General features: G+C 33.4%; 1 protein-coding gene and 1 long non-coding RNA gene across 2 annotated transcripts; both read left to right on the top strand.

Moving 5' to 3' along the window:
- The first annotated feature begins 13,438 nt into the window (after positions 1–13,438).
- Positions 13,439–14,438, top strand: LOC7492023 (RING-H2 finger protein ATL78). Its single transcript, XM_002298673.4, has one exon. The coding sequence runs from the start codon at positions 13,577–13,579 to the stop codon at positions 14,252–14,254; it is 678 nt and encodes a 225-aa protein (XP_002298709.4). The 5' UTR covers positions 13,439–13,576; the 3' UTR covers positions 14,255–14,438.
- A 417-nt stretch (positions 14,439–14,855) lies between these two features.
- Positions 14,856–18,305, top strand: LOC112323624 (uncharacterized). The gene is made up of 2 exons (XR_002977093.2): positions 14,856–15,318; positions 17,670–18,305. It is a non-coding gene; the product is annotated as an uncharacterized LOC112323624 (long non-coding RNA).
- Positions 18,306–25,987: the final 7,682 nt, after the last annotated feature.

The following is a 25,987-nucleotide window of genomic DNA, read 5'->3' as shown; positions in this document are numbered from 1 at the left end:
AATTTCATACTATAAAATAAAAAATGGAGAGTTTTTCCCATTGGCTTTTGGGCTTTGCTCTTGAAGCAATAGTTTATCCATTCCTTAGGGTAGAAAATATGACTACCACAAAAGCTGCTTTATATTTCAAGGATTGAATTTTTCCTGACATTGTAATTATGCATTGTATGTTAGGTATTTGTCAATGTTATTTCAGGGATAAGTTTCAGAGTCTTCATAGCAATAAGCTAGCTGGTAAAAGTTTGTGATCGATCAGTAATAATCTTTGAAATGACAAACGGAGTTGTATATTTATTATTCTCTCCGGTGAATATTTGATCAGATCCTACCATGCATGCTTTTTTCAACTCATATCTTCATCCAAAAACTTCAAATTTAATACTTTAACATACTCATCAGTATCTTAGTACTTGATTTTTTATTGTTTGATTAGATAGAATTGGGTATAATATATGAGATTCAAAGATTTTAATCATATGAACATTAAAACTCTGGTATAATATCAAAATTATTTTAACCAAAGCATTTAAGCTATTAATTATTATTTGAGATTGCAAGAATGATTAATCACCTCCCTAGCATATAAAACCACGATGAATCCGATGTAGAATCCCTGGCCATAATCAACTCTTTTTCCCTTTTGAATAGCCATGAATGATGGCAAATGCAATACATTGCCCCTCTCGAAGGCATACAAATCTCGGGTCTCAGTCAATAACGAATTAGGATATACAATTTGGAGAGGGGCAAATTGAACATACTCATATTATATATAGACTGCATTTTCTCAGCATTTCTTAATATATGGTGCTTTGTAAATTAATTTATCTGTTTAATAAATAAAGACATATACTCATATTAATAATGTACATGTGTGTATAATATTGTGTTTTTAATATTTATTCTTACAATATACTATGTCATAATCCATTGAGTTATTGGTTCCAGCAAATTTAAAGTAAGAATTACATCAAAATATATTTTAGTAATGAAAATAATTTTAATTTGAGTTAAATGTGCAAGTTATACATCTATATAATTATTTTTATTCGATACATATTCCTTTCTCTTTAAAAAAAATCCAACACATATTGTTGTCTAAACAAAGAAATAAATGATTTCGTTATATTTTTCTCCTCAAATAAATGGTTTTAATATACATAATTAAATGAGAAAATAAGTAAATCCATACATGTATTGAGTGAGTTACATTACGTAAGGAACTATTTATTGTCGTTAATAACCTCGTATGAACTCTTTCAAACTCTCTTTTAATTAAGAGGGGATAAGTTATCATTTTTTAAGGACATAGATAAATAATGTATACGACTATAAGGACTAAAATTAACTTCATGTTCCTTGCTCCCCCTGCCTCAGTTTAGCTCCTCCCTTCATCTCAATTGCAAGGGACAAAAACAATCATACCCTAAACCCAAACTAATTGGATTCTTTTATGCCATAATTCCATGTTCATACAAATCCTAGGCCTCAATTGCATGCGGTTTAATTGTTCATCCCTCGTTCAGGACACACAATTCCTTGCTCGTCTGATCCAAGAATATTTCAGCAGCGCACCATAGTGTCTGTATTAATTAAATTATTCTACAATGATTATCTCTATTAAATTACTCCATGATAATCTTAGCCCCAAGAATATGTATTACACCTATGCATTAAAGCCCATTTTGGCCATATAGAGAATATTTTTTTAACTGCCATAATTTATATTATTAATTAAACTCGATACGGTCTGATGAGTCAATTCGGTTACCTACTAATCCAATATTTTTTAACTATTGTAATTTATATTATTAATTAAACTTGATCTAGTCTAGTGAGTCAATCTGATTACCCACCAACTTAGAACATAACTTAATTCAAATTTTAAATTGAATTGGATGAGAGGTGACTTGATTAAACTCGATTGAATCATGTAAATTAAAATAATATTATTTTAATTTTTAAAAAAATAAAACAATATTATTTTAAATTAACATAGTTGAACCCACAATTTATAACTCAAATTTTATACCCAGTCATGTGTGAGTTAAGTTTAATAACTTAAGATAGAATTATATATAGTGGTCTTTATAAGTGGACTTCCAAATCATGTTTATCTCCTTTTCTTCCACTTTATTATTGCAACTTTTTATCATCTCTTGTCTGCACTAGGGAGGGACATAAGCTAAGATGGGTCGGTCCTAGCACCAACGCTTTTTATACCCTTTTTTTTTAAATCTTATTGCAAAGCCTGTTAAGCAATTCCTTTCCTTATTGGATCAAAACATCCAACAAAAAACTATATTAAATAAATCTTGGAGTTTTAATTAGGGAATAGTTCTAATAATTAAATTTGTTCGTTATGAAAAAACAAGGGTACCCATTATGTATATAGCTAAAATTAGTACTCCATACTATATATATATATATATATATATATATATATATATATATATATATATATATATATATAGTATGGAGTACTAATTTTAGATTTTAGCTTTATTCTAGGCCTACAGTTCGGAGCATATATTGTATACATGTGTAGGTTGTGCTACATTTAACAACGTCAAAGTTCACAATTTTTTTTTTTTATGATTGTGCTATTGAAAATAGTGCAACTTTCACAACTTTCTATTTTACATACGTGAATGTTGCATTATACTCAGTAATGTAATCTTCATAAAAAAAAACTATGGTGCTACTAGGAATAGTATAATTTTTCAGATTGTGTTAATTCCTTTCTTTTTTTTCAGTTGTATTAATTTATAAATTATATTTTTCATCTATGCTATTTTTGAAAAAAAACTCAAAAATATCCATGTTAAGTATTGGAAATTGTAGAATTTCATAGGTCTTGAAACAAAGATATAGCTAATTTAATAATTGAGGATGAGAATGAAAAATCATAGTATTTTTTTTCGTTTACATTTGAAAAATGGATAAACATTATGGGAAATACCTTAAAACAAACATGTACAAAAATAAATAGAATTGCAAGCGGTAATATATTAGGAAAAGCAAACATATTAAAAATGAGAGTGAATAATGTTTAATGTGACGGTACATTAAAGATGGAGACAATAAAAACAAAAAACACAAGATATAAAAAAATGAAACATAATTATGTTTAGTAGTGATGTGTAAAATAGAGTGATTGTCTATGTATTCTATTTAATTATGGTGGATAAGACATAATAAAATATAAAAAGATTTATTTTACTCTTAACATGTATTACCATCAAACTTACATATTTTTTTTTAAAATAATTATATATTATTATTATTTTACTTTAATTTGTATTGAGTGTTGAAATTAATAATATTATAATAAATCTAGTTATAAAATCCAAATTAACCTAGCGGGTCAATTCGGGACATGACCTGGCCTGGGTTTAAGAAAAAATTAAAGAAAGATTGACCAGATCTAACACGATCAAGAACCCGGGTCAACCCGAGATAAAACACGGGTCAAAAACCCATTTGACTTTTTTTAAAAAAAAAAAAAGAATTTGGTCAAAGTGAGGTAGCTTTGATTTTTTAAAAATAAATAAATTATGATATTAATATTTTTTATCCATACGTTAATCCAGGTCAACCAGCGTTGACCCTCCCAATCCATGACTCGGGCCTTTTTTTGGATTGACCCACAAGTCGGATTTTAAAATTATGATAATAATTATTTTTATTCTTACATTAACTCAGGTTGACCCTCCTATCTCATGATTCGCATCTTGCTTCGGGTCAACCCCCGAGTCAGGTTTTAAAACTATAATAATAATTATTTTTATTTTTACGTTTACCAAACATGTGACCCAGACATTGCCCCAAATCAACCCCCGGTTCGTATTTTAAAAATATAATAATAATCATTTTTATCTTTATGTTGACTATGGTCAATGGTTAACCTGACTCCTGACCCGAGCCTTCCATCGAGTCGACCCTCAAGTCAAATTTTAAAAATATGATAATAACCATTTTTATTTTTATGTTGACTCGGGTCAACCCGTGTTGACCCTCCTGACCTATAACCCAGGCTTTACCTTAGATTAATTTCTGAGTTTGATTTTAAAATTATGATAATAATTTTTTTATTTTTACTTATTTAGTTTAATAATTTTGGAATTGAGTTTTTTACAATAATATTTTAGAAATAAAAAATAAATTAATATTATTTATGGAGACATGTCCTCTATATACTTCATGCTTTGTAAATATACAAATTTACTCTAAAATTATTACAAAAGAAATGGATTTATTTTTATATTTTTATCTTTAATTTTATCTCTTTTTTAATTAAAAAACAGTAACATGACACTACTTAAAAAAAATCCAAAGAACACATCTAGAAGTAGGGGTGATCATTTTCAGTTTGATTTGGTTTTTACCTAAAAAATAACCAAACCGAATTAAAAAAAAAAACCAAAACCGGCTCAAACTGACCAGGTTCGATTCGATTATTTTAGAGCAAAAACTAAAACCCAATCGATTGGCTAGGTTTTTCCGGTTTGACTCGGTTTTTTCTAGTTTGGCTTGGTTCTTCCGGTTTGGCTCGGTTATTAATTTCAGTTCGGTTCGGTTTGATTTTTTAGCTTCAGGTTTATAAAACTAAACCAGTCAGTTTTATTAAATATTCTAATCGGTTTTTTTTCACAGCTCGGTTTTTTAATTTTTTTTTAGTTTTCTCAATTTAATTGATTTTTTAGTTTTTTTACTACCCCAATCTAAAAGAACATTACTATGTGAGATTGTAATTATCAATTTTTCACCATCATTTCAATTTTTCTATTCGGTCAATTTGACCAAGTGCTTTCAAAACACGTTGACTTACCACCCTTTACCACCCTTTTGTTCCAAAAACACTGGATCCTATCCAGTGTTATATAGAGAAGTGATTCGAAATATGGTAGTACTTATTTTTTAATATATTTATTTGATTGAAAATAAATAATATTTTTTTATTTTAAAAATTATTTTTGATATTAGAACATTAAAACGATCAGAAAACACAAAAAAAATTAATTTAAAACAGAGAAAAAAATTAAATTAATTTAATTTTTTAAAAAAATATTTTTGAAACGCAAAAATAAAGAGGGTATTCCTTTAAACTGGACCAAGAATTCAAAAGGCAATTAGTAAAATCATAAATTATTTGGATATCATACACAAACAAAAAAGATATATGAGATAGAAAAGATATATCCCTTATATACTTTATATAAAAACTCATTTTAAAACTATTTTAAAAATAAATTTATTTTATGTTTAGATTTTCATTTCTTCAACCAAACATGTGTAAGTTCTTTTCTATTGTGGGACACTAACCAAATGCAAACCTAAGTAATAATCCCTTCGTAATTTTAAATGTTTCAAGCTTTTAGTTGTGTTTATAAAATTCTACTAGCAAGACATCTCTTTCTCTTACAATGAAGAATCATAGTATACAAGTGAGAAATGTAAAGAAAAACACCTTTTTGTTATCCAATAGTCTTAAACTTGATCAGGGCGGTGGACAGAGAGTTTAATTTGAAGCCATGACTGCTGTATAACATTAATAATTAAAAAAAAAAAAAAAACCTTGGTTAACTATCCATAAATTACAATCACTCACTTTCTAATAATCAATTATATAATGTTCCTCTAATTGTGGCCACGAGAAGCAGAAAGCTCCGTGATTATTTTTAACACCATTAGGTTTACTGGACCACCTTGAACAGTTTTGATTTAGGATAAAACAGCCTTCAAATGTTCATGTCTTCATGGAGGGACCTCGGTTCCTTGTTATAACTCTTCTCCAAAAGTCACCCCCATCTTCTCTATTGAGTTATTATTTGTTCGCCCAATAATGTCAACCTGCATAGAGGTTGACCCACAATAATATAGTGGGCTGCCATGTTTTGTGTCTGTGGTGCATGCATGATCTTGTTTTTAGCTTAACATGCACTGCAATCTTTCCATAATCTGTTGTTGCACTAACGAACTAGCCAATTAAGGTGGTTTGAGCACAAATGTCTTACTTCATTTTAATATTCTAGCAAAGTCCCTCAAGCAAAATTGTCTCATTGGATCAAGACATGCAACTAAGAGAATTAAAAATATATACATAAAGCTCTTGTTATAATAATAAGGGGATAATAACACATGGGGAGATAAAATATTCATTATAGATTAATCAATATTTGTTTGTCAACTTGCACATTCTCTATTGAACTGCAATACACTTTACCTTGTCAAGGATCACAGCTAATACAAGCACAACCACTACTAGATTTAACAGTTTTACCGATACAAATTTTTGTCAGTATTCACACTAATAGTCCGTCTGTGATTATTTTACCGACAAGATCACGGACAGAAAACGTCTGTCGGAAAAGCATTCGTCGGTAATTTCTAGTCTGCTGGTGAGTCCATCGTTAATAAATTTACCAGTGGCTTTATAAAAGGAAAACGCGTGCTAAAAAAATTATCTACTTCATTCTATCGGTAATTCCCTCGATACAATTTAGCATATCACCAACAGGAGAATTGTATGTAGTTCCATCAATAAAGTTACATATCACCGACAAAATATCATCGGTAATTTCATCAGTGAGTTAACAGTTGCAATGGCATTTGCAATAATTCTTTTTGAACTCTCTAGAATATACCGACAAACTTATTTCGTCGTTGCATTAACTGTAGCTATGATGTTTGATGTAATTCTTTTTCAACTCTCTAAAATATACCAACGGACTTGGTCCGTCGGTAATACTGTCTTTAATTATTTAAAAATATATATTTTTAAAAAAATATAATGAACAAAAGTAGAAAAATAATTAAAATAATATAAACATCAAATATAGAAAAATAAATTATCTTAATATCAAAATCAAATATTTATTATAGATTTAAACATTTGTATGTTCAAATACAATAAAATTAAAATAGAGGCGACCCTGGAGGAGGCTGGTCGTCACCGGGATCGTGGGGCTAATCAGGGGTTGCACATGCACCACCCATCTGTCATCTCATCTCCATAACCACTCGATGAAATTTTTGATAATCAACATTGAGTCGTTCATATTTTTCATTAAGATGGGTTGTATATTCTTGTACTACTTAATCTAACAAGGTCGTGAACTCCGGTTTTTGAGTGCTTGGAACCGATTTTCAGCATCCAACAATCAACACACTACAGATTGTCCGCAAGTTCTCGGCCGTAGTGTTAGAGATTTTGTACGCCTGATTTCTATTGGGTCCACAGGATGATCCTGCCTCCAACCACAAATCTGAATTGATATCTAGATGGGTCGAAGGATTATCCTCGTATCTCTCCTTCAATTAGTTGTTATATATCTCCTGGAAAGAAAAAATAAATTCAAGTAAATAATAACTTAAGAAAAAAAATGATTGAAAACCAACATACCACAAAGTGTTAAGCTCAGCTATCCATAAACTGTTCCACCCCTTTATGGCGGTTAAGGGTGTTCACGGTCTGGTTTTAACCCAAAAATTCAACCGAACCGGAAAATAGTATTCCTTGTTAATATAACCTGGACCGAACCGAGAACCGATTCAAACCGAACCAGTTTTGTTCGGTTTGGGTCGGTTTTTTAGCATTAAAAACCAGAAACCAATGTTTTTAAAAATATTCTTTTCTGTGTGCATGACATTAAGGTTATGGTGGAGGAGATTGGTTTTCCAATAAGAAAGCTCCCAAAAAATACTTCACTTTACCCAATTGTGGGTCAAACCAAAACAAGAAAACTTCTACTTACCAGAATGAAAACCAAACACAATGTCATCATACTCTGACACCACGTCATAAAATTCTTCACCCAAAAGAAGTGGTAGTACAACATCCCTTTCAACTCTACTAACAAAGAAGTCATTTTTGTTCTTTCTGTACTTGTGATTCGTTGGCAAGAATTGCTAGTAGCAATCAAAAAAAGACGTTTTACTATTGTTTATTAGCGTGAATGCCTTGTTATTTTCCATATAGTATGAACATGCTAGTTGTTCATGTGTGCTCCAACTAGAAACCATTCCATATGCTGGAAAATCATTGATAGTCCATATCAAAGGTGTCTTCATCTAAAAATTTTGTTTCCTCGATACATCATAAGTCAAAGCCCCAAATGACCACAGCTGCGTCAACTCATCAATCAATGGTCGAAGACAAACATCTATATTCTGACCCAGACTATTAGGATCAGGTATGACCGTAGATAAAAACATGAAATCTGGCCTTATACACATTCTTTGTGGCAAGTTGTAAACTGTAAGTATAACTGGTCAACAAGAATAAGGAGCAGGAAATAAACTGAATGGATTGAATCCATTTGTATATAACTCAAGACACACGTTCCTTAATTCCACTAAAAATTGAGGATACACACAGTTATAGTGCTTCCAGGCTTCACTGTAGGAAGGGTTCATCATCACTTTATCTACCGCATCATGTGGTTGGTGCCATGTTATGTGCTCATTAGTCTTCGGTGACATGAATAACCTCTATAGTCTAGGTGTGATTGGGAAGTATCTAAGTTTTTTATGTGCAACAAGAGCCCTTCCCTGTCAATTCTGAGTTTATAATGAGAATGCCCATGTGTTCTGTACTTGGTCAGCTATGTATTTTCAAGGTAGTACAGCATGCAGGAGTTTGGACACATATCAATTTTCTAGTGTCCTAAACCGAGAGGTTTTATCATAGACTTAGCAGCATAAAAGTTCTCTTTTAGCCTGTTCCTTTCATGTTAAATGTTTCTCACCCATTCGATAATTCTGTCATAATCGACCTCACTCAACCCATGATCTGACTTCTATCATAATCGACCTCACTCAACCTATGATCTAACTTGATGGTGAACACCTGTGCAACAGCCAATAATTTACTGTGATTTGTGTAATCATCTCATAATAGTTCGTTAGAATCTTTTAAAAGATCAAAAAATATGGATGCATCTACATTAAGTTCTTTATTTATGAATGGACATTAATTAAACACCTTGGCATGTATTCTCTTATGTTGTCGATCATGGGAAAGCTCCGCTGGCACAAGCACACGGGAATCTTAAAAAAGAAGGAAGCGATAAGAACCAATCCATTTTCAAATATCGCATTTTCCCCCTCCTACTTATTGAAAGCTTAAAAAATAGAACTCATTCAACAGGCTTAGTGGTCTTAAGAAAGTTTCGAGTGGGGTTTGACCGATCATTCCACTGCCATCTTGCATTCACACCTCTATTTGACTGCCGCTCGGGGATGTAGATGATAGCCTCTATAAGCGCCCTTTATGCCAAGTAGGGCTCTCCCCTTTATTGAACATGGTTTCTAACCTATTCCTTTTCTTCTTCTTTTCATTCCAATCACATCCATAACCATACCTATAAAGATTATTATTGTCATCTACAACTTCATGCACGTTGCTAGCACTAGAAGTTGACCCAACAATCCTTTCTACCATGGTATCGTGAGGAACATATGGTTCTCTATGTGCATACCAACACAGATATTTCTCCATGAACCTTTTTTATAGAAGATGCGTCGTTACAACATCTGGATAAATAAACTTTTTATTTTTACACCTCTTACATGGACATCCAATACCGCCTCCAGTAATATTTCTCGGATTAGATATTGTGTAATTAATAAAACCCTGAACCTCATTATAATAATCTATCTTTCACAACCCTTTGGGTGAATCTCGATACATTCATAAATGATCATCCATTATTTATATCAAACTTATATAAAATAATGAAGACAACATGTATTAATTAACTACGTTAACTAAATAAGTTTGCAAAATATTGTTTTAGCTATAGCTTATTCAATCTATTTTAATAGTTCTCTTAATTCATTATCAATTATTTACATGAATTTAAATTTGTACATGTTTACCGAAAATTACAACTCGTGTATAAAATTGACAAAATATAAAACTGGTCCTTTAAATAAGCCATTATTTATTTCATCACAAAACACTTAAGTCAAAAATTCAACTTAAGTTTCATCAATTTACAAATAAATACAATTTTATAAAATCTAAAACAAACTCTATCATGTACAAATCATAAATTCATACAACAAATTTGTTTGAGAAAAAACTATAAAACAAGTAAACACCCAAACAAAATACATATACTACAAAAATTTACAAAAAAAAAATAACATTTTAAAGTTATGTTCATATAAAAAAAGGGTAGATTTGCTTACTTAAGGTGGAGAATCCTCAATAAAATGTGAATCAGAACACGGATTCTGACAAATTAAGTGTTGTGGTCGTTGAATTTGTTGTTGGAGGTTGAATTGTGTTGAGATTGGAGGGAGGGGTGGCTGTATGTTACAGAAAAAATTGCACAAGAAAGAAGTAGAAATGGGGGAAGGGGGAGGGGGGAGGGAGGGTCGATCGTCAGGTCGGAAAATTAAATATTAACGATGGAAGGACCGATGAAATTATTCCAATGGTAACGCCATCGGCAATTCTGTTGGTAGAAATGCCATGTCACCGTACGATTTTCCTTCTTTAATCTCACTGTAATACCCTTCATAATGTTGTTGATATATACCGACATAAGTTTTCCATCAACATATTCACGGATAAATTTTACCGTCGGGTTAATTTCATTGGTAACTTCGTTTGTAAAACTTACATGTCATTGTACTGTTTGGATTTTTTTTTTTTTGTATTCCTTCTTCTCCCACTACGATTCCCTCGGTATGTACCGTAGGAATATTCCTTTCAGTGTTTACTGATAGATTTAGCAATGGAAAATTTGGTCGGTAAATGTCACTACAATATACCGACAGAAAAATTTCGTCGATGTTTCCATTTGTATTTACAAATTTTCTGGTAGTGAATGAAAACAACAAAAATTAACATAAACATAATGACATTGAAATGCTTTTAAAATTTTTGCTCTAGTTCTTTAGGATTCATAATAGTTAGTTTATGACTTGTTTGTTTCCTTAACATAATATGTCTTAATTCAAAAGTTTCATATTGTTAGGTTATTTTATGATGAACTAGACATCCTATCTTTGGACAATAAGGCCACTTCAAAGACAAGTATTGTAATTACCAAAAAAAAGACAAGATATTATAATTATGTCATTCTCATGTGATAATATGATATAGATGGTTCTGATTAGTTATGGATATGCTATAACTAGGCTATATGGATAGTCTTGCAAGAATATTTATTGATCGATGGGATAAAGTTAGGCCCAAGAAAAGACTTTGGTTGTGTGGAGTAACGGCCCGGCGAAAAGGCCTTCAATTTTCGATATGATAGTTGTATCGTGCTTAATTTTTTCAAGAAAGTTCTCAAAGCTAATTACTTCTACAGGAGGGTTAGCTTGCTATAACTAGCCAAGGTCCGAAAGAATCCCAAATTAGGCCTAGAATATGTTGTTTGGGCTAATTTTGTTATTTTTCCTCTTTGTTTTTCAACTTTCTAGTTTATTTAGGATTTTTATTGGTTTTTTTACTGAGTTTTCTAACCTGTTTAGATCATTTTTTAGGTTTATTGAAGGAGTTGTAAATCTCTTAGAGAGACGGGTTATTTGAAAAGAATTATTTAATGATAAAATTTAAATTAAATTTTTCTGTGGAATAATTTTATTCAACAGATTCTATGTTTAAGAAGTTATTGTTGTCTTTCTTGTATGGTTCACCCATATCATAATATAACAAACTAACTTATATCTACTTGCTTTACAAGTTATGTTTGATAATAAAATATATCTGTTTTTATGTAAATGTATTTTTTTTAAAAAGTATTAAAATTGATTTTTTAAAATAATATCTAATGATTTTGACATATATATGTTCAAAAACACTTGGAAAAACCATGAATTTGATGGCTTTTGAATGTAAAGATGCTTCGAAGTGCACTTTAATAGTGTTTTTAACTGTAATTTCCAACTCAATTCCACATTCATAGAACCAATAATTAAGGAGACAAGATCACAAGTCATCACTCTAAAACCCAAGTAAGAGCTCAACACGTGCTTCAGAATTATATTCTCTTAACAAAAGCACAAGAAGATCCCACCACTTCCTGCTCTATTTCTTTGGACCCACAAGGCAGCAACAACCTGGTGAAAATCCAACCACGATAGATATGGATCCAAGTAGTGGTACGTCTTGTACAAACAAAATCAAAAGCAATCCTTTAAACTAGCCTATCTCTGTTCTTGCCATTGAACCATGAAAGCTAAAAGAAAGAAAAAAGTATTCCCCCACTAGCTTTCTTGGCCCCATTAGGTAAACCTTTTGTACACAGAAAGAAAGAAATCCTTAAAATCATTCCTCAAAGTGTTGTATCTATTAAATAACAGTTCTGTTAACCATATCTGCAGTAAGCAAAATTCACACCAACCTAGTTAGCATTTGAATTTTCAGCATTTTCATCAAGTACCAACATGACTTTTTATATTACCACAGATTCTTTTGAAGATCACAGCTTGCAGACCAACAAAACAAGGGATCTTTAGCACACCATTTCCATATCCAACTTTTATATAATTTACCTGTCGATGGATAATTAAAGACTGGTGCCAGACAGTGTCCCATCTGAACAACATAACAGATAAGAATGTTGAGGTTAGTATAATCATAGGCAAGATGCAACTATGTCACATGGAGGAATACAGAGTTGTGCCTTACAGTTGGAAGGAGTGTCGTGTCCTCCCATTTAGTGGGGGTTTAATAACATAATTAGCTGCTATTTACATGATTATGGAGATGCAGACAGATCATTCAGCTTATGATAAAAGAAACAAAAAAACTATTATCTAAGGTTGTTTCAGCATGCTTCTATACTGCAGATACAATCAAATTGTCATGGCAGAAACAAAATATATCTAAGATCCTTGTTGTATAATTGTATGGACATGAGTATATCTGAATGGAACACGTCCTAAAGGCCAAGAAAAATAAAAGGGTGGAAAAACAAAGTGAATTTTGCTACAAAGGGGCCAATATTTAGTGTAGTGACTAGCTAGCTGCATATCTATTAGCTGAATTGTGCTCAACCTGAATTGAGTTGAGTCTGACTCAAGAAATTTTGAAATATATATCCCTTTAGCGGATTAAAACAAGTGAGTCAGATTGAAAATTGAAAATTGAAAACTCTATCTTGTAGACAAGTGTACAAAAGCTCATTTGAATTGACTTCAACAACATATTTTTCCATGTCACCTTTGGCCAAGGAAACTTCACGAGTCCTTCCTGAGAAACTGGGTCCCTGACAGCATTTTCAGGTTTTGATTCATGAAATGAAATTTCCACTTGACAGTGTCTGAATGGCAGAAAGTGGATGGCCCCATTTTGATAAGAAGGCCCGTTAAAATACAGAAGGTACAGCGGAGCATCCATATGCTAGAGACATACATGAAACATGAGATAAAGGCCTGCCTATTGTATGCTAAAACCCTAGGAATATTCTTAATTGTAATCTCATTATTGTAATTATTGTATCAAAAACCAAGTGGCAAGTTCAAACTTTTCCTTTATATATACTACCAATATGCAACCACCTCCAAATAATTCTGTTCTGTCTTAACCCTCCACGGTCCAAACTATCTGAGCATGTCTACTTCTACTTCAACAACTCATCAACTCTTTCAAGGTTTTCTTGGGGATTTCTACTCAAGAAGACTGCTATTACATACCCCTCTCTACCAATCATCAAACACGGCAACTCCTCCAGCTCCTGGAAACACTGCCTCGTCTGAAACTTACACTAGCACTGACAACAGCTTTGATGCAAATGTTGTTATGGTTCTGTCAGTCCTGTTATGTGCACTGATTTGCTCACTTGGACTAAATTCCATCATCAGGTGTGCATTAAGGTGCTCTAATTTGGTAGCTTCAGAATCTGCTGCAAACCCCTCGACTCAGGCAGCGAACACTGGAGTGAAACGAAAAGCATTGAAGACTTTCCCAATAGTAAAATACTCAACTGACTTGAACCTGCCTGGTCTTGACACACAGTGTGTAATCTGTCTCTCAGAGTTCACACCAGGTGAACATGTTCGGCTTCTGCCTAAGTGCAACCATGGATTCCATGTCAAATGCATTGACAAGTGGCTTAGCTCCCATTCATCCTGTCCTACATGTAGGCACTGCCTGATAGAGACCTGCAAGAAAATTGCTGGTTGTAGCCAAGCTAGCACATCAGGACCTACTTCACTACCAGTACAAGAAGCCATTGTCAGCATATTGCCATTAGAACCTGAAGGTTTGATAAGTAATTATAGGGGTTAATTAGTTAAGTTTTTATTTTTTTTTACTTTTAATTGTATGATATCTTTAGCCCTGTACCTTGAAGGATGGCACTAGCTAGAAGGCCTTTGTCACAGGTCACAGGCTACCATCCACAAGATCAGTACAGATGTAATTTTTTCGTAGTTTAAAATTGTTTAAATGTGAAATTTTTCTTCCCTCACAATGTCGAAAACAGTAGTTCCACAATCAGAATTACAGACCAAAACCAAAAACTGTAGGACCTGGAACCCTACAGGATCCCTCCAATACCTAGCTGAAAGTGAATAACGTAGCTGGCTATAAGAAACTGAGAAGGAAAATCACTGAAAAACTCACTTGTCCTAATGTGGGAGGCCAGTCAGGTAAGTGAATTAACGAAACTTTTGTTCTTTACTGATAATAAAAGAATGTCAAATTTCCCTAATAGTGCTTTTTACGCCAATTCTTGCCTATTTGGGGCATAGCAGCATTATAATATTATTTCCCCACTAACTTAAGCTCAAAAGCAATCTACAGCAAGGGAAACGGGCTCGTGGCCTCATTCTAATAGCTCTTGAAAAGACTTGAAATTTTGAAAACATAGCAATCACGTGTAAAACAGTATGTTCATCCAATCAAAAGAGCATAAAAAAAAAAGCAATGGAAGCTGATGATGAATCCAACACCTTCTGATCAGATCAAATGAAAGCATACTTAAAGGGGATCTTGTATCATAGTACTAAAACTCGAAACACCACTCTAGCTAGCCTGGCGCCAGGAAAGGTGATTAGTTTGTAAAAGAATTGTGTAATGCGCTATGGTTGTTGAATGTGGGGCATTGATTTGACTGTAATGCTAAAATGACTCTAAAGAGAGGCTAGCCATGGCATTGCATGATGATCAACACAAAGGAGAATGCAATCATATTGCAGCTAGCAAAAACAAAATTTCTGAAACATAGCTCAAAACGAGATTTATGCCTCTAACTTCGCTACCAAAGACTCAACGTCAGATTTCAGGTTCGATATCGAGAAAGCAAAATGAAGTATAGTGTGTTGAAGCCACCAAAGGAAGAAGATCTTCAGGTCAGTAATTAGCATCTTGAGGTAGCCCACTAGTAGGGGTAGAATTGAGGAGCCAAAGATCTTCCATGTTCTTGATGCCTTAATAAAATATTTAAGATAGATTTTCATATAATCTTAGCCCATAAAGGTGCATTATGAAGAAACACCTTTTTTTCCAAGAAAAGATAAATGTCGCTCAACATCAATTAATGGTTTGTTTTATAGACTATTTCATGCAATGGGATATCAACATTCAGATATCTATTGTAAATGGATTACATGGAAAACTTAACCGATTAGATAAACAGATCTAAATCACGTCAAATAATATATTTCATAAAATGATTATACTTTTAATCTGATTATTTAACTATGTTCGATGAATATCATGTTTTTGATCTAATTATTGGACTATGTTCAAATTTCATCGATAGATTTTATAGGCCTTCTCTTTTTATTAGGGCCAACTTATTACGCGAGCTAAAGTTTAAAAAAAAAAACCTTTAAATTAGACCTAAAAAGATCATGTTTCAATCAATTTTATTATTTTTATGTTTAATTTTAAATTTTTAGTCTTAATTTAGCTTTTACCTTTTCTATGTTATTAGGGTTTTTGTCCTTTATTAAATTCAGTTTTGGACTTGATTAAAGAGTTGTAATTCTTTTCACAGAAAGGATATTTTGGCAAAATAAATTATTGAGAAATACAATACAATTAGGGTTTTTGTTTTTCGCCCATTTTTCATGAATTCTATGTTCCTTTGTTTTTTTTATTATTATTCCTAATCTTCTTAGGTTCAGCTGCATCACTATCATTCATAATCATCCATCTATCTACCCAGATACTATCTAGCTTATTCTGGAGTGTAGAAATATTATAACTCAACATAATAATTTAACAATAGTGTCCAACCCACAGAAATAGCAAATATTATAAATTATAAATAAAACTAAAAGAGATGGGAAATTCCCTGTTCTCCAAGAAACCATTCACTGTGGATGAAATAGTTAATTCCCCATCCTTTTTTTACCCACGAAAAACAAATCTTTTGCCTAGAGGATGAGAGATTGTCTTTTCAATTAGGTATTTTGATATTTTTAAATTAACCTAGGGCAAGATGGATATTTGCTTTTAAAATTTCACTACAAATTATCATAAATACTCTTAAAATTAATGCATTGCTTGGTATTATTTAAGGATAGATTTTTATTTTTATTATAGAGTGCACAGTAAAGTTAGGGGTGTTCGGCTGTTCACGTCTTATCTTTTGTATTTACATAGTAAAAATATTTTATTGCCCTTGGGTTTTAGTTTTTTATACCTTAGATATCATGGTATTTTTGTTATTGTATTATTGGTTTTTTATATTGTTATTGGATAAAGTAATGGTTAGTTTTGTTTTTTAATAAATTAAAAGGATTTTAAAAAAAATATTGGCACATACTACTGGACACGGGTCAGCGCGTCAACCGCTCTGTCATCTTTAGACGGCGCGTGTGGTTGATTCTGACAACTAAAAATATCATTACATGGCATCATTAGATTCATATCAATATCTCCTCCGTGTTAAGGTGGCGCGTGTAGAAAACAAAGCTCTAGTTTGACTCTGATGAACATTTTTTTTTTTTCTTTTTTCTCTCTCTCTCTCTGTCTCTCTCGATTTTTGCGCCCTACCATGCAATTTTTCAAATCAGACTCTTAGCTTCACTTTGTTTTTTATTTTGTCCCTGATCTTTTGGTTGATGTTTATTTTATTTCAAATAACTTGTAAAAATCAAAATTTGCTTCAATTTCATCCTCATTTGATTTGTTTTTTACATCTCTTTGTTTTTTATTTAGTCCTTGATTTTTTGGTTAATATTTCTTTTATTTGAAATAACTTATGAAAATTGAAATTTGTTTCAATTTCGTCCTCATTTGATTTTTTTAAATTTGTTTTATTTAGTCCTCGTTCTTTTAATTGCTATTTATATCACCTGAGATAATTTTTATAATGTAATATTTTTTATGTTTTGTTCTTTTTTAGATATATTTTCTCAAAATAATTTTTTTGGTTCTTCTTGCTTCTTTCAAAACACAATCACCCCGCAGCGTAGCGCAGGTTCCAGTCTAGTTAGTTTCTATTAGGACCTGTTTGAGAATGTGGTAGAAGTTGTTTTTCAAAATGTTTTTTTTTTTTTTGCTAGGAAATGCATTAAAATAATTTTTTTAAAAAATAAAATTTATTTTTGACATCAACACACAAAAAAATCCAAAAATATTAAAAAAAATTAATTTAAAACAAAAAAAAATCAAAATTTTTCAAAATCACGGTTTTATCACATTACCAAATGCACCCTATCGCAGTATCACTCTAGATGACTTTTCACAGAGGTCAGAGAGGACAAGAAGAAAATCAGAGACAGTGGAACACCAAACATAAACAGAAATGCCCATCTGACAGTCAAGCCACTCACCTAACCCATACATGGCCTATTCAAAATTGACCAGGTTCGTCATCGTTGTTGCTGGAGTAACAAAAGGAAGCACAGAGGGGCTCAGGGCATCAACCGGCCAGTTCAAATGTGTGCACCAAAGAACACACTGTAACTCTATGATCTGGGGAACAAAGTTTGTAGACAAGAATCAATACAGCATGTGAGTTCATGCAGTCAAGACTTGCAAATCCTGTGACTCGGTTTCCAACTCAAGCACAAATTCTACCGGCTGCTCGAAGACTCATAGTTTTCACCACTCGCTAGCATTTCGTGTACACTTGAATCAAATAAATTCCAAGAACTGATCAAGGTAACTATGCTAGCTAAACTTGAAAGTTGACGAAGTATTGGTACAACAAAAACCTCAACAGAAATAATAGCTAGCATCTTTCTATGGCTTCCCAAATGTATAATGCAAAATTTACCCATCCCATTTGTTCAATAATCTCGTATCATTGTAACATCTAAGTGGAGAAAACAATTGGATTGGTATCAACTTCGTCCCCTATCAATTTTAATTTTTCAATGGAGATTGTTAGAATTCTTTAATATAAAATGTCAAGTTATATATATAAAGAAATTCGTGATCAAATATGGATAGATTAAAAAGACCAAAACTTGGGAGAAATTTTTTATATAAGAAATTATTTGGAGGAAAATTAAGACCATAAATATTAAATTTGATCCGGTTTTGTGGACTGACTTGGAGAATTCGTAACTTGAAGTTGATCTAAGCCTAGTTTCAAATTGAACAAGTTTTGGCATTGACTCGGTCAAACCCGTGTGACCCGGCAGGTTAATTCATAACCTAATTGACTTAGCTAAACTTGATCATATCAAAACTAAAAAACTAAAACTAAAACGATGTATTTTGAATAAAATGATAAACTCAGGTTAATGTGGTGGTTTTTAAATTGATCAAATGATTTAATGACTTGAATTATTTTTATATCAGTTCATAGATTCAGTATAACTGTATATATATAATTGGAGGCATTTTAGGTATTATCACTTGACATATGAATATTATAAGTAGTTTCGAATTAAACTGAAAACTAAAATTTGGTTTGTTGATAAATTAATTATATGCATGAGACTAAATTGAGTTTTTCCGAGATAAAAATGAAAGGCCACCTCTAAGTGAGATATCAAATTAGTACACCCGAATAAAGTTGAGTGCTGAATTGTTCATGGGATGGCCTTAGGCTTAAATGTTCTCAAAAATTGAATGGGCCCAACTCAAAATCTAGAAAGATTCTTGAAAACAATGGATCCAGGCCCAATTCACCATACGTCTATTTTGCATAAATAAATTGTAATTGTGGGTTGGTTCAGATTCTAAGGTTTTTTTTTTTTTTTTTGTGAAAATGAGTGGCAAATGATCACGAGAAGGGTATTATCATGCTAATATTTACATATTGAAAATATATTTTTTTCAACCCCAGTTTTAATTAGGTTATTGTATTTCTTCAAAAACAAATCAATTTTTTTTTATTTCTTTCAAGATTCTAATTAACTTATGGAGTAAAACCAGCTCTTTAAAATTTTATCTGGTTATGTAGGATATATAAGAAGTGTGTGTTTGTTAATGTAATGTATGGTGTTTTTTTAATTAAAAATATATTAAAATAATACATTTTTTAATTTTTTATATCATTATATTAAAATTATTAAAAAATACTTAAAAAACATCAATTTAATATTTTTTTTTCAAATGAAAACAGTTTGAAAATTGTCAGAATAATTACTCTTTATTTCTGAATGTTTCTTTACACAGTGACTGGTTACATATTTATACTACCAGAGTAAATCTTCTATTTTAGGCTATACATATTCAGTTCCTATAATTATGCTATCGTGAGATGGAAAGAAATTCTTTCCATCTCTGTTCCTATAATATCTCCTATTCTTTCCATCTCTGTTCCCACAATATCTGCTATTACACATGTGTTACAGCTCACGCCAACACTCCCCCTCAAGTTGATGCATATGGATCCCTTATGCACAACTTGACTAGTGAGCTGTGGAATTCTTTGCTGGACACAGCTTTGGTAAGTATATCTGCTAGTTGATCTTCAGATTTGACAAATGGGAATTGAATTGTCTTCGCTTCAAGGTTATGTTTGATGAAGTGCCGATCAACCTCCACATGTTTAGTTCTGTCATGTTGGACTGGATTCTGAGAAATATTTATTGCAGCTTTATTATCACAGAAGAGACTCATTTCTGATTTGGGAGCAAAGCCAATCTCAGTTAGCAATTTTTTTAGCCAAAGAAGTTCACATAACCCTTTAGCCATCCCTCGAAATTCTGATTCAGCACTAGAGAGTGCTACTACATTTTGTTTCTTACTCCTCCATGTCACAAGGTTTCCACCAACAAATGTGAAATACCCTGAGGTCGACTTCCTATCTAGGCAGTTTCCGGCCCAATCTGCATCTGTATAGCCCTTGACTTCCAAATTACCATTCTTGGAAAATATAAGCCCTTTCCCTGGAGATGACTTCAGGTATTTCAGTATTCGAGTTACAGCCTCCATGTGTTCCTCACTTGGACAATGCATAAATTGACTCACCACCCCTACCGCATATGCAATATCTGGACGAGTATGCGATAGATAGATTAGTTTGCCAACTAATCGCTGATATTTCCCCTTATCAGCTAATCTCTGATCTGGATAAATCCCAAGCTTGTGGTTTTGGACAATCGGGGTATCTACTGGTTTGCACTCCAACAATCCAACTTCTGATAATAGATCTAAGATATATTTTCTCTGGGACAGGAAAATGCCTTGATTTGACCTTGCAACTTCTATTCCCAGAAAATACTTCAACCCGCCTAGATTTTTCATTTCAAATTCGCTGGCCAATTGTCCTTGGAGTCGCGATATTTCTTCTTTATCATCTCCTGTAATAATCATATCATCGACATAGATAATTAAAGCGGTTACCTTGCCCTGCTGTCTCTTGAGAAATAAGGTATGATCTGAGTTGCTTTGTGTGAAGCCATACTTCTTCATTGCCAAGCTAAATCTTCCAAACCATGCTCGTGGCGATTGCTTTAGTCCATACAGGGCTCGCTGTAATTTACACACGTTATTCTCTCCCATGGTTACTGAGTAGCCTGGCGGAATGTCCATATACACCTCCTCTTCAAGATCACCATGAAGAAAGGCGTTCTTCACATCAAACTGAAGTAATGGCCAATCTAGATTTGCTGCAATTGACAACAATACTCTGATAGTGTTTAGTTTAGCAACTGGAGAGAAAGTTTCTCGGTAATCTACCCCATATACCTGTGTATACCCTTTTGCCACAAGTCTTGCCTTGTATCTTTCCACGGATCCATCTGCTTTATATTTGACAGAAAACACCCACTTGCACCCCACTGTCTTCTTTCCTCTCGGTAATGGTACTAGGTTCCATGTTTTATTTTTCATTAAGGCTTCCATTTCTTCTCTGATTGCTTGGGTCCACTTTGGGTTTTTCACGGCTTCCTCCACTCCTGTAGGAACGTGATTAGTAGATATGTCATGCATAAAAGTCTTGAGGGGGTCCGGCAGTCCCTGTGTGGACACATAATTAGCAATGGGGTATCGTGATCTTCTCTCTTCAACATCTGGTGAGTATCGCCTTGGTGGTTTCCCACGATTGTGCCTGTGAGGTAATTCATAACCCGCAGAAGATTCCATGATATTGGTGTTCAAAGGACTTACCTCAGGATCATTCTCAGGAGTTGGGCGTTCGGGTACTACAGAGGGGGAAGAAATTGCACCATCATCTTCTGTAACTTCTAAGGCTATATCTTCTGCAGTTTCTGTATCTACTGCAACTTCTAACACTGTATCTTCTGCAGCGTCTGGACCTGCACCGTCGTGATTGGCGGCTTGATGAGGAGCACAGACTGACTGTATTGATTCCATATGTGTTTCAACCAGGCCCGGCCATTTCAGTTCCATCCATTTCGACTCTTCTTGTCTAGTCTCCCCCTGAAGAGAAGAATTGGGTGGAAAAAAAGATTCTGTTTCCATGAAGGTGACATCCATAGAGATATAGATGCGATTAGAAGCAGGATCATAACATCTATAGCCCTTTTGATGAAATGCATATCCCAGAAAAAGACATCGACGAGCACATGGGTCCAGCTTAGTTCGTTGGTTCTTATGAAGGTGGACATAAGCAACGCACCCAAACACACGTGGTGGAAGCATCAAGACCGAAGGCAGAGGAGTATGTTTTGCAAGAGCTTGTAATGGAGTTTGGAAACCCAACACTTTAGAGGGCAATCTGTTCAGGAGGTGCACAGCAGTAGTAACTGCATCAGTCCAATACCGAGAGGGAGCATGAGCATTAATAAGGAGAGCTCTGGCAGTTTCAAGGATATGTCGATTTTTCCGCTCTGCAATACCGTTTTGTTGAGGAGTTTGAGGACATGAGGTTTCATGAAGAATGCCGTGAAGATTGAAATAATCATGAAATTGGTGATTAACATATTCACCCCCATTGTCCGATCGAAGCACTTGAATCTTAGCAGAAAATTGTGTGTTTACCATAGCATGAAATGATTTAAACACACTGAAGACTTCATCTTTATGTTTTAGCAGATAGAGCCAAGTCATGCGGGTGCAGTCATCCACAAAAAACACAAACCATCTGAACCCTGGTATTGAATGAATTGGAGAAGGACCCCACACATCGGAATGTATCAAAGAAAATGGAGTATCCTTTTTATTCAAATGCACAGGATAAGTGACCCTGTGGCTTTTTGCTAAAGTGCAGGTTTCACATTGAAAGACAGAATGGTGCACTTGAGAGAACAAATCTGGGAACAGGTGTTTCATATAAGTGAAGGACGGATGTCCTAAACGATAGTGCCAAAGCCAGATCTCCTTCTCTTTTATTCCAACCGAGTGCTGCATATGATATGCTCTTCCCATACTGAAGTCTTCCACATAATATAGTCCCCCTCTTTTAGTACCACGCCCAATGATCTCCTTGGTTAGGATGTCCTGAATAAGGCAGAAAGTAGGATACATAAGCACAAGACAATTAAGATCAGAAGTCATTTGGCTTACGGAGAGGAGCTTGTGAGATAGAGATGGAACAAGTAATGTATTAGGCAGCTGCAATGTATCTGTTAAGATCACTGTGCCCGCGCCAGTGACTGGAGAGATGACACCATTAGCATTGGCAATATTTGTGCGTCTTGGTAAGGATGTTTGGATGAAATCTTTAGCATCAAACGTCATGTGGTCAGTAGCGCCAGAGTCCAGTAGCCATGCACCACATTCAGCATCACATGGTGAATTAAAGCAAACACAACCAAGGTTACCTGGGTCTGAGGATGAGGAACTGTGAGCAACTGGTGGTGTAAAAGATAGGTGAGGCTCTGTAGTGACCACTGCTGCAGTGCCAAGAGCCGCTTCTTTGGTAGCAGTGTCACGACGTTTCTTTGCCTGGAGATCATTCCACCAATCAGGATACCCATGCAGCTTGAAGCAATTTTCACGTGTGTGCTTTTGGTTTCCACAATGAGTGCATTTCAAGCCTTCAATTGATGCTCGAGATTTCTGCTTCCCATGATGTATATTAGAAATAGAGTTGATTGGTCCAAGACGAAGTCCTTTGGTAGCAAGAACAGCCCCTGAAATATTCTCGTTGTCAGTGATCATAACAGTCTGGCGGATTGCTTCACGGCGGACATGAGCATATGCTTGCTCAACAGTGGGGAATGGACGAAGTTGCAGTATATCTCCTCTGATTTTGTCCAGTCGGTTGTCAAGGCCATCCAAGAAAACATACACCCGGTCTTCTTGAATGATGGTATTATATTTGTGAATATCCACTGCACACTCCATTGGATTAGGACGCCGAAAGTCAATCTCACGCCATAACCCCTGAAGATCATTGTAGTATTGTTCCAGAGACCCTCCTGCTTGTTTGAGTTGTGTCACACGACGTCTCAGGTCATAAACCTGAGATGTATCACTTCCATCAAAATAAGTGGTAGCAATGGAGTCCCACACCATCTTTGCAGTGGGGAACCGCATAAAATTCCCTATTAATGAGGGATCCATCGAGTTAATTAGCCATCCTTTGACAATAGCATTATCTGTGCGCCATTTACGAAAAAAAGGATCTGTTGATGATGGTTGTGGAAGATCACCATTGATATATCCCAATTTGTCTTTGCCGGAGATGTACATCTCGACAACTTGGGACCAGAGGGCATAGTTGGTGCTGTTCAACTTGATGCCAATCGGAGCAGCAGGAGACTCAGTAGTCATGGTCGGTGTTTGGATTTTGCTAAGAGCTTCAGTGATTTTCGTGGTAAATTCTGTAAACATGGACTCTGGTTGAGGTATATCAGAGTGCTCTGTATAAGCTTCTGAAGTCATGGTAGGTAAAAAAAAAACAAAGACAAGTATTAGGGTTTTTTGAAGCAGAAAAAAATAGAATGCTCTGATACCATGTCAGAATAATTACTCTTTATTTCTGAATGTTTCTTTACACAGTGACTGGTTACATATTTATACTACCAGAGTAAATCTTCTATTTTAGGCTATACATATTCAGTTCCTATAATTATGCTATCGTGAGATGGAAAGAAATTCTTTCCATCTCTGTTCCTATAATATCTCCTATTCTTTCCATCTCTGTTCCCACAATATCTGCTATTACACATGTGTTACAGCTCACGCCAACAAAAATTACTTCAACCATAAAAACAAATACCCCAGAAAAAAAAAACTTTATGGGATAGGATTTGCTCCATCGTTTAATTTCTTAAGCTCATATCTTCTGGCATCAGGAAAAATAATTATTTTTTCAAATGCAATTCATCGATATATATATATATATAATGACATAAGCGTAGTGTGTTTATTGTAAGAGATAAAAAAGAACAAAGCAGAAAATTCCGACACCAAAGCTTGTCACTACACTAGCTCGATTCAATGGAGCCACGATATATGATTGCAACCTTTCGCCTGAGCTTACATATCGAATTTTATGATCAGCAAATATGCTGGAAAAACTTCATGTGGTAGAAAATGAGAGTTTAACTTCAGCTGGACACGGCATGGCATGGCATGGCACCACCCTTCAGGATAAGCCACAAACGCACCTTAACATGGGGCACAAAATTAGGGTTTAAATTAAAGTCCAATATGAGAAAGTGATGGCAACGTATCTATGTCAATGAGGAACGTCCAAAAGTAATTTTTGAGGTTGAGGCTAAATCAAGTACACCTCATTTTGAACCACTCATTGTCACCAAATCCAAATTTGAAAGGCAGTGGTAGGAAAATTAGTGGCTTGGGTAAGATTCAAATCTATCCTCCAAGTTTGATAAAGAGTCCATATTAGTCTCGGACTGTGGATTATTGCATGTTTATCTCTCAATTGTTACATTATATCTCCTTTATAGAATGGATGAAATTCCTATTTTTTTTTTATTAATATAGATATTCGGATTAGCTTGCATGCATCTCGATTAATTCTATAAAAAAAAATCATAATTTTAATCTACGTGAAGGTTTGCATTTCCTTAGTTTCCTTTTAAAAAAAACATTGAAAGACCAAAACTTAGGAGTTTTTTCTAGGGTAGCCATGAAAATGCTACCCTAACATGAATAGAATCATTCTCTTTAATTTATTTTTATTTTTTAAAAAGGTAAGAATAATCTCGAGCCAACTTTCAAACACAAAGACTACTTATATTCTCAATTTGATTTTTAATAGGCAGCCTATTTTAATTGGTATATTCATAACAAATATTTTCTCCTTAGGATTCAAACCTTGGATTATGACGTGAGAGTAAAACCATTTATCAACTAGGCTTAGCCCTCAAGTATTCTCTTTAAATATTAATTTCTTTGTATTAATAAGAAAAAAAATTTATAATTATTTTTTAAAGTGTGTTTTCTCATAAATATATTAAAATAATTTTTATTTATATTTTTGAGATGAGCATATCAAAACGATCAAAAAATATTAAAAAAATAATTTTAATAAAAAATAAATAAATTATAGTTAATTTTTATTTGAACCGAAATCTCATTTAACAACTAATTTTTAATCTAAAATGATGGATGATAATATAGTGAATTTTGTTTTCAAAAAGTACTTTTTTAATTAAAAATATATTAAAATAATAATTTTTTATTTTTAATATGATTACATCAAAAATTAAAAATATTAATTTAATAGTT

The sequence above is a fragment of the Populus trichocarpa genome, chromosome 1 (assembly GCF_000002775.5).
Source record: "Populus trichocarpa isolate Nisqually-1 chromosome 1, P.trichocarpa_v4.1, whole genome shotgun sequence".
Taxonomy (NCBI): Eukaryota; Viridiplantae; Streptophyta; class Magnoliopsida; order Malpighiales; family Salicaceae; genus Populus; species Populus trichocarpa.
The sequence above is the reverse complement of the archived record's forward strand: the minus strand, read 5'-3'. Positions and strand labels throughout refer to the sequence as shown.